Source organism: Populus alba, chromosome 19 (genome assembly GCF_005239225.2).
Source record: "Populus alba chromosome 19, ASM523922v2, whole genome shotgun sequence".
NCBI classification, from domain to species: Eukaryota; Viridiplantae; Streptophyta; class Magnoliopsida; order Malpighiales; family Salicaceae; genus Populus; species Populus alba.
Window position 1 is genome coordinate 21,369,723 of NC_133302.1, and position 10,380 is coordinate 21,380,102.

At 29.1% G+C, this 10,380-nt stretch overlaps 1 protein-coding gene across 1 annotated transcript; it reads left to right on the plus strand.

Annotated features, from left to right (window-relative positions):
* Positions 1-3,993: 3,993 nt before the first annotated feature.
* On the plus strand, positions 3,994-8,309 carry LOC118029543 (protein ACCELERATED CELL DEATH 6). The gene is made up of 3 exons (XM_073406624.1): positions 3,994-4,956; positions 5,869-6,431; positions 7,615-8,309. Exons 1-3 carry the CDS (start codon positions 4,329-4,331, stop codon positions 8,194-8,196), a joined length of 1,773 nt encoding a protein of 590 aa, XP_073262725.1. The 5' UTR covers positions 3,994-4,328; the 3' UTR covers positions 8,197-8,309.
* The last annotated feature ends 2,071 nt before the right edge of the window (positions 8,310-10,380 follow it).

The window sequence follows — 10,380 nt, forward strand, 5'->3', positions numbered from 1 at the left end:
TTAATCCAAGTACTAGTTAGACTTGTAAGCGTTTTTATACTAATTCGTATTGAAAAGAGCGAGCTGCCGTAATTGAGCTCTTGAATTTAATTGTTGTTTTTTTATATGTTATTAAAATTTTGGCTGTCAAGAGTTACGAATTTCAATAACTTAAATTCTTAAATTGAAATGATTATTTAATAAATTATAATGTTCAAATACATGAAGATAAGTACAAAAAGAAATAAAAAGAACTATATAAGAGAAAACCTATTCTAGGATAAGTGTATAGCAAATGGTGTTTTAATACAATCGCACTTTTTTGCCTTTTCATTTTTTTGTTCCTGTGTTAAAGAGAAAACGTGTGTGGATGAGTATAACGAAAAAATAATAAGTCAAGCAATTAAGAGGGGAGAAATGAGGAAAAAAACTATATGTTAGAGTGATATAAACAAAGAATTAGAATTATGGGTTAGATAAAGATGCATAAATAGATTGCAAAAAAAAAAAAATATGAGAAAGAAAAGAAAAAATGAAGTACAAGAGAGATAGAAAGAGATGCAAAAAAACAAAAGAAAAAGAAAAAAGAGGGAGAATAGGAAAAGAAATGAAAAAGAAAAAGAAGGAGGGCCAATTTGTTAACTTTTGGTACCGAGTACACCTCAATCATAAGTAACCCACATGCGGTTGTTTAATTCTGATTCTCTCTACTTTGGCTTTTTTATGACAGTGATTGTTTTTGTGGTTAAAACGTGATTTTAATGATTTTTTTTTTGTATTTTCTTTTATTCTACAGGTAATATAATAAAATTGAGATATGGAAATTCAGAAAGCACTATTTTTAAATATTGATTACTTTGTAAGGTAAACATAACCACCTCCAAGGGACAGATCCTGCAGTCTGCATGGAAGATCAAAATGTAAGCAAATTAATCCCATGCCCAAATAACACAACGCCAGCTTGCCATTGAACTGTACGGAAGTATAGAATTTGCTTGTTCAATAGAAAAAAATCATATGACTCAAGTAATAAGACTGAAATAACATCACAGAAAAAAATTAAAAAAAATTATAAAATTTAATCTTTAATAAATAAAATATTAATTTAGTTTATATGTGTGGATACGTGCATATGCTTGCACACATATGAGTGTTTTTAATTCACTTTTTAAGTTTGATAAATACTGATGTAACGAGATACTTTGATATAAATATTAAGAAAAAAAAAGTGGCAGCATGGTCTTCCTTTCCGTTTTCTTTTGTGTTTCAAAATCCTTTGCCTTGCTAGGAAGTTATGCTGAGGGTTTTTGAAAACTTCTTATTGTCCCAAAAAAAAATTAGGAAATAATTTTTAATTAAAAAATATTGAATCATGTTAAAAACCAACCCAAGTCAACTCGAAATTAATTTATTAAGAACTATTATCGGGTCATGAGACCGGATTAACTTAATACAAAACAAATAAAATGAATCATGAAGCCTAATTTTTAATTAAAACCAATATTGAATGATAAAATAAAAAAAAATTAAATAAGAAGGAATAAAACCCCAGCTAACTAGGTTAATTCGCCAAACCTGCGATCCGTATCTTGAGAGTGAGATAACCCAATAAAAAAAAATCTAATATTAAAATGATTAAATTAAAAAAAAAACATTGATTGAAAAAAAAACACAAAAGCAAATGTATTTTTTAGAGTCACACAAAGACATGTATGGAAAATATGAGGAAAATATTATTGGCATAGTACTTTCCTCACATGTTTTAGATTAAAAATAATATGTTTAATTAACTTTTTAATATCTAAAAAATATTAGTATAGCGAGATACTTTGATATATGTGAGTGTTAAAGTATCAACATTCTCTACTTACAAAAGAAGAAAAAAAATATTCTCTACTTACAGTACTTAGATATGAACATTATTGTTAAAGTATGAATATTCTCTACTTATAAAAAAGGAAAAATAATCATAATTTTTTTTTAATTGTGATAAAATGCTTTAGTTTCATTTGCTAAATAATGTTTTTATGATATTTACAATGAAATGCTGATTTAGTTTATGTGTATGCATACGCTTGCACATATGTATGTGTTTTTAATTCACTTTTTAAGTCCAATATAGCGAGATACTTTAATATATATTAGTATCTAAGTATAAAAAAAAAAAGAAAAAAAGAGTGTCAGCATGATAATCCTTTCCTTTTATTCTGTTTTTAAGAATCCTTTGCATTGCTAGGAAGTTATGCTAAGGGAATTAAGAATAAAAAATTTTGGAAAACTTTTTATTGTCCTAAAAAACAATTAGGCAGACAAGTCATTTATTTACATTTGAGCATTTGTCAAGTTCAAGAGCATAGACAACATTAAAAAGGCTGGTAATACCCTATTATGATAGAAGCATTTCATCTCTAGTGTCTTTTATTACATTTATTTTTTCGGACAGTATTCAGAGTAAAATATTTGATTAATAAATCAATCAATAAAAATATTGATTAATCCAGCATATACTACAAACAATTTTTCCCAAAAATCTGATTTCTTTCACAGAAATGCAAATTTAGAATTTGTTTGAAATATATATATATATATATATATATATATATATATATATATATATATATACATACCGGTCATAAAAATGATAAATTTCTATTTAGTATGGAATAATTAATTTTCCTAATTAGATAGTTATTAATAATTAATATCGCAGCAAGTATCACCATTTTTAAAATATAATGAATTTTCATATAATAATAAATAATAATAATAATTTTTGCAATAATTAAACAAAAAAAATTAAAATTCAGTTGTATTTTTTTAAAATATTCATTATTTGGAATAAATTGATAGTTACAAATAGAAAATAAAGAATTTTAAAACAATTTGTGATGAATTTTTTAGTTTGATTCTTCGAATACTGTTTTATGAATGTTGTTTCAGTTTAGTGTGTGTTTGATTAACCTTTTCAAGTCCGAAAATATACTATACATGAGTATTAAAGTATTAATATTCTCTGCTTATAAAAGAGAAAAAAAAATGCTACCATAATCACATTTCTTTCTCTTTTCACTTTTGTGTTGCAAAATCCTTTGCCCTGCTAAGAAATTATGCTTTACACAAGGAATTAACATTAAAAAAAATTGAAAATTTTTATTATCCATAAAAAACAATGAGGGGGGACAAGTTAGGTTATTCATATGAGCATTTCTCACGTTCAAGAGCATATACAACTTCAAAAAGCAGGCAGGTAACATCAAAATGCCAGGGTGGTCTAGGAACTGGCTCAATTTCAGCCAAAAATAAAGCTTTGATCTTTAAATGGTTATGGAGATACGGCAACTTAGATATAAATGTCTACGGAAAAATATGGTCTCTAGTATTTATAAGCAGAAATCATAATTTAATATACCTCTTGAGATGGTTAATTCAAGGGGGTAGTTCTTAGTGTAACATTGTCGATGCTTGTGCCAAGGAGGAGGAAATTCAGAATATTGTCAAGAATGAAATTTGTGTTGTAGTGGGCAATGAATGTGATACCAGCTTCTGGAATGATCTATGGCTTGGTAATTCTAGGTTTGCAGATGGGATGGTTTGAATTCGATATGGAACTTCAAATGGAGAAGATCTCTTAGACTCAGGGAGATCAATTTATTCAACTCCTTGTTAGGCCTGTTGTCCCAAGTAGTACTGTCCGAGGAGACCAATGAATTTGGAAACCTAATTGAATAGGATGTACCCTGTCAAGTCTGTGTGGTCTGCTTTCTCCAACTTGTCGATCTAGCAATTTCATTTCCAAAAAATTGTTTTATTAAAATTCAAATAGTTGCTGTATAAGTTGGATGATTAATTACAATAAATCAGAGGCAAATCAGCCAGGTATATTCTTAAATTCAAAGTGGCAGAAAAATCTGAACCAAATAAAACGCCAACAAGAACAAAATAGACAACCGTCGTGTAAGGTGGTGACAGTGTAGACTAGCAAGAAGGGGTGGGATACCTCAGCTCTTTAACTCAGCTCAAGGTCCTTCCTTTGACCAAGTCCAAGAAAGGTTTTTTGGGACCCTTAAAACTGGATTCATCAATACTCATCTTTATGATTAACCTCTTACCTTTGTGGTTTCACCTCCCCTTCATTTGTTTACATTTCATTTAGTTAGTTTCTCTAACCTACAAAATAAATGTAATTTGTGGTTATTAACGCTTTTTCCTCCTTTAAATACCGAAGAAATCAGCAGCTTGTGGTCAGTTGAGGAGTGGAACCTCTTGCCTTTGAGCCACAGTGGTTAATTTCACCTACCCTTCATTTGTTTACCTTTCATTTAGTGAGTTTCTCTAAGCTACAAAATAGTATGACGACCTATATGGATCTTGTCTTGTTCAAAGCTGCAGCTGAAGGCGATAGCGGTCCCTTTGAGAATGATCAAACCCGCCTTGATCAGTTATTGACTCCAGACGAGAACACCATTCTTCATGTCTACTTAGGAAACCAAAGTAGGAAACTGAAAGCCACTGATTTTGTTGATAAAATTCTTGAAATGTGTCCACCACTGTTATTGCAGGCCAATAAAAAAGGTGAAATCCCACTCCATTTGGCAGCGAGATATGGCCATTCCAACGTGGTAAGCGTCCTCATTGACCGCGCAAGAGCTCTACCTACTGATCCGGAGAGCGGAGAAACAGAAGCAAAAAAGATGTTGAGGATGACCAATGAAGAGGGAGATACAGCGTTGCACGAGGCAGCTCGACATAGCCGGGGCCATGTGGTGGAAATATTGACAAAAGAGGACCCTGAGTTTTCATATTCCGCCAATGTTCATGGAGAAACTCCACTTTATATTGCTGCTTCCATTGGCTGGTATTGGACCGCAGAACGAGGAAAGGTAGTCAATGAAATCTTAGGAAATTGCATCTCAGTAGACTACGGCGGCCCTAATGGTAGAACTGCTCTACACGCGGCAAGCATGAAAGGAGATGATGGTAGGATTTTTGCGCTCAAGTCTAGATAATTAATTAATTTATATATAATAGTGTACACTATAATTTAAAATCCACGTATATTTGATTTTATATATCCGTGTTTGCTTCATAATTAGCTTTTTTTTTTTTTAAAAAAAAAAAAACCTTTGTGAGTTTAAATATTCGATATATAGTAATTCACATAGGATACATACCATTTGTTTGTGGTTTTTTAAAAATTATTTTTTAAATTGTTTTGTATTTATTTATCATTAAAAAAGTTGATCAACAACAAATACTTTTTAATTAAAGAAAAATTTGAGTTAATTTTTAAGAAAGTATTTTTTTTTATTTTAGACATAAAATATTTTTCAGAAGTTGTGAAAAATTTAAAAATATCATGTTATTTACTGATTATATTAACTTTGATCTTTATTTTATTATTGTTATTTGTTTTTTTTCTTATCATTAATTGAATTTTTTTTATCTATAAGATTTAGTTCTTATTTTTTTTATTGTTATTTATTTTATTTGAAATAGTTTATAAAATTATATATATATATTTTTAATTTTATTATTTTCAATTTTTTTATCAGTTAGATTTGATCTTCATTATCTTGGTTGTTATTTATTTTATTTGAGATCATTTATGAAACTAGATTATTTTTTTTTAATTTTATTATTATTTAACTTTTTAATTTGTAAGATTTGCTCCTCATTATTTTAATAAATTTTAAAAAAAATATTAATAATTTTTTCGAGCTTATTTTTCATGATATTGTCAAATACTGAAAAAATGTTTTTCAAATTATTTTTCATGATGCTACAAAACATTGAAAAAATAAAAAATTATTTTTCAAGAAACCAGTTTTCCAAAAAAATTTATTAAACGGGGCATAAGTGAAATCATTGTTGTTCATGCAGGATAACTTTTATTCATTGATTTGTTGGTTTCAGAGACAGCAAGAAAATTGTTAGAGAAAGAAAAAACGTTGACGAAAACAACCGATGAGAACGGCTGGTCACCACTTCACTACGCTGCCTATTTCTCTACTTGGTTAAATGTATCAGCTGTGAAAGTATTACTAGAATATGACGCGTCCGCGGCCTACATAGCTGAAACAGAGAAGAAGAGAACAGCTCTTCACATTGCCGTCATTCAAGGTCGTGAATACGTAATGAAAGAGATTGTTTCTGGATGCCCAACTTGTTGTGATCTAGTTGATAACAGAGGCTGGAATGCCCTTCACTATGCTGTGGCCAGTAAAGATACAAAAGTATTCAAAAAATGTCTGGAGATTCCAGAGCTTGCAAGACTTGGAACGAAGAAGGATGACAATGGAAACACGCCCTTCCATCTAATTGCTGCTTTAGCGAACAAGAATCATCACTGGAGACATGTTTTATTTCACGAGACTGGTGGTCAGATATATGGTCTTAATAAGCGAAAGCTAAGCGTCAACGACATTTATTTGGGAGAATTTGGAGAGATACAGGTAATCAATCCTCTATGAATTAACTGTTGTGATAATTAATGCATCCATTAAACCCCCCCCCCACACACACACACACACACACACACATATATATATATATATATATATATATATATATATATATTCCATTAATGAATCAATTTCTCGATTTCTCAATTTGGGTTTTGAAAATAATTAAATCACAGCAAACTGGTTTTCCTTTGCATCTAAGATTCTCTTAGCTCCGCATCTTAATCATGTCCATCAAATGGATCTACATAACTTTTGTTCAGTTTTAATGTATTATTTTCTGTTGGGATCAGTTCTGTATCATCTTACGAGTATCTTCTATTTTTTGTTTTGTTTTAAAAAAATTTTTATTTAAAAAAAATTAAATTAATATTTTTTTTTTAAATTTTGATAAGCTGATATTAAAAATAAAATAAAATTTTAAAAAATTATTTTTAAATAAAAAATACTTTTAAAAATTATCTAAATCGCAGTACTAAATATAAAAATAAAGTAATCTGAATAACTTAATAATCGTTTTTATTTGGAATGAAGTTATTTTATTGATTTTGTTAAGTTTTTCATCTACATGTAACTGTTTTATAAAAACATATATTATTCAATAAAAAAACAAAAGTACTACAAATGAATGAAAAAAAATACAATTAATTAAAATTTTAAAAATATGAGAATTAAAGTTGAAAAATCTAAAAAAAACTTAACATAATCTTACAAGCATTTAAGGAGAGTAACAATAAACAATAATATATACAGTAATCTTAGTTTTTTTTTCTGGGGATAATTGGGCTAATGTAAAGCATGCGGTTTAATTTCAATCAAATTAGTTTTTGTTACCTTCTAATATATACAGTAACAAAAAGAATTTAATTGCAAACAAAGGCTCGGAAGTTGATATATGATATATGTTAAATAGCTAAAAATGATGGATTATTTGTTTAAATTTTTAGATCGATTTGGTTTTTTTAAAAATAGTATTACAATCTTATTGATCAAATAATTATAAATTTAAATCTCACTATTTTTATTTTAATTAATAAAATTTAAATACAAGATAATATAAATAAAATTTTTAAAAATTTTAACTTACAAAAATATTCTAGAAAGTAATAAAAAATTATTTTTGAAACCTCTTTAACTGCTTAACATATTTTACTCAAAATATATATTTTTGCAGAAAGAGATCCTAGAATCCCTTGAAGATATTGGCAGTGGACCGATTGGTCGAAGTCTCTTTGTTTTGAAAAAGAAAAACAATGATGAGAAAATCAAAGAGGAAGAGGAAGCTTTGAGTAAAGCAAGAGAGTCTCATCTAGTTGTTGCGGCACTGATAGCAACGGTAACATTTGCAGCAGCATTCACCTTACCTGGCGGTTACAAGAGCGACCGAGGCACTGCACTTCTAGCTAAAAAAGCTGCTTTTATAGTATTTGTCATCTCAGATGCAATATCAATGGTGCTCTCTATTTCTGCTGTCGTTATCCACTTTTTGATTTCGCTGATTCATGGTTTTGAATTGGTTAAGCGTAAAGATATAAGCGAGGATGCCGCTATGACATTATTTGGGATTGCCACGTTGTTGACCATGATTGGCACGGGGACAATGATTATCGCATTCATCACGGGCACATATGCGGTTCTAGAATCTTTCTTGGGGCTTGCTATCAGCACTTGTCTTATTGGTCTGAGCTTCTTCTTGCTTGTGGGTTTAGTCTTTCATTTCATTCGCAAGGATTTAAAAGATAACATTAAATTCTAAATTTTCTATCAAATAAAAATCAGTTGTAATTTCCTTCTGTACTTTTTAGAAAATCCTTATTGTTTTTTTTTTTTTTTAAATTGTGATGTCATATGGTCAGAAATCATGTGGTTGGTTGCCAAATCAGTTGTCAATTTTATTTTTTTTAATTGTAATTGATGCACATCACAAGACTTGTGGTAAAACCTCTGACACTATTGTTTATTTATTTATTTTCATTTTCCTATTAATGACTAAAATTTAGCGACACAAATACTAGTTGGGACAGAGTGCAATTTGCTTTGATGGTTTGTTTATAATTCAAGATTGTAAAGTGGTTGTTTTGTGTTTAAAAAATGTTATTGGATTTTTTTATTTTAAATTAATTTTTTTTGGTTTTATATTTTTTAAATATGTTGATATTAAATATAAATTTTTTAAAATAAAAATAAATAAATTATTTAATATATTTTTAAATAAAAAATATTTTAAAAATGGGATATGCCAATTAAGTTTCATTCTTCTTTGGCTCCTGCGTCAGCTAGCTAGCTAGCTTGCTCACTCCTTGAAGTCAGACCTGACAAACCAGACTGCTCTTGAGATACAAAGATAAATTCCATCTCACAAAAGAAAGTGTGTGAAGGAGGAGTGCTTGGTTTGCAAGAGAAAGCGAAAAAGACAACAATTTTGATTAAAAAAAAATTGAATGACTCTTCTAATGGGGCAAACACTTATCTGAGTCCCTTTATGATCCACCGATGCTGCATGATATGAGGCAGTCATTACCCCCACCACTTCAAGAATTTGATAATAGAATTTTGAGAAGTGAAATGGATAGCATATCCGGTCTTTAAATTTGTGATTTTATTCTCTGGAAAATAAGTATATATTAAGTATCTTATTAAAATGTTTACAAGATATTTAAATAAATTAGAAAACTCCATCTCTATAAGGAAACAATTTAGAATTCAAAAGCACAAAGAAAAATAATATAAAATCTGAAATTAAATAATAAATCCAAAAAAAATCTAGAAACAAATAACAAATTAGCCTAAGTAGCAATTTTTGGGCTTAATTTTGGAAGATCTAGTTGTCTAATAAATAATGGAGTGGCTTTCCGCAAGAAAAGAACTTGTATAATCTCTTGTAAAAATTTGATCTCTACCAACCATCAAATCCCTTCTTATCTCTGTTTTAAGTCGCTGCTCTAGTATAGCATGATCATATATTCTCTTAGACTTAGTCTTATCTCAGTAGTAGTTTATAAAAACATTTGTTACGTCATTCAAATAGTTTGTTTGTGACAAATTCCCATATAGATGATCAGAACCTTTAGTTTCTACAAACTCGATTATATCAATTAGGTAATGAATATCTGAATCGATAAGTGCTAAAACTTGATCGGATTAGATTATGATATTCAAAATTTATACTCATCAAGTTTTGAGTTGGATATTGATAATGTTTTGGGTTTGAATTCAAGTATAGATAATACCGAAACCTAACCCGTGAATTCCTATCATCATCCCTTTACAAAGATTTGGAAACTTATTACCTACTAAAATGTTTGAAAAGCTTAAACAAATTTGAAAATTAATTTTTAAAATACATATATTTTTTAAAAAATACTTAGGAAATAATAATAAAAATAAAACACAATTGGGTATTAATTAGGCGAACCGAGAGGGAAGCAGATCCAAAACGGAGAAGAAAAGAAAGAAAAAAAAACAGATTTAAAAACAAAGGAAAGAAAAAACTAAAATCAATTGCCATTTGTTGTGTTTTCTTGGATTTGCAGGTGACTGGGATTCTCATCGCCAGCAGGGGAGGGAAAAGAAGAAGAAAGCAGGCGAGCCCCCTATTTCCCCTATCATCTAGTGGCGACGCGTGAATCCACGCGCTGCCAGTGGCAGGGTGCGTGGAACAACGCGCCACCACTATTTTGGCAACTTCAGAAGTCGGCCTGACATCGTTCCGCGTTGTTTTGGGTCATTTTGTAATTTTCAAATTGTTTAATGTAATATTTGTTTAGTTTTGAGTTTTTATAATCTGTATTTTGTAAATGTGGAAGCAAAAAAATAAAATAATATATATATATATATAGTAAAAGCGAATGTGTGTGTTTTGAATTTTTATTTATTTATTTATGCATGTTTTTTTTTTTTGTATATGATAAAATCACAAAGAATAAATAAGAATTTAATA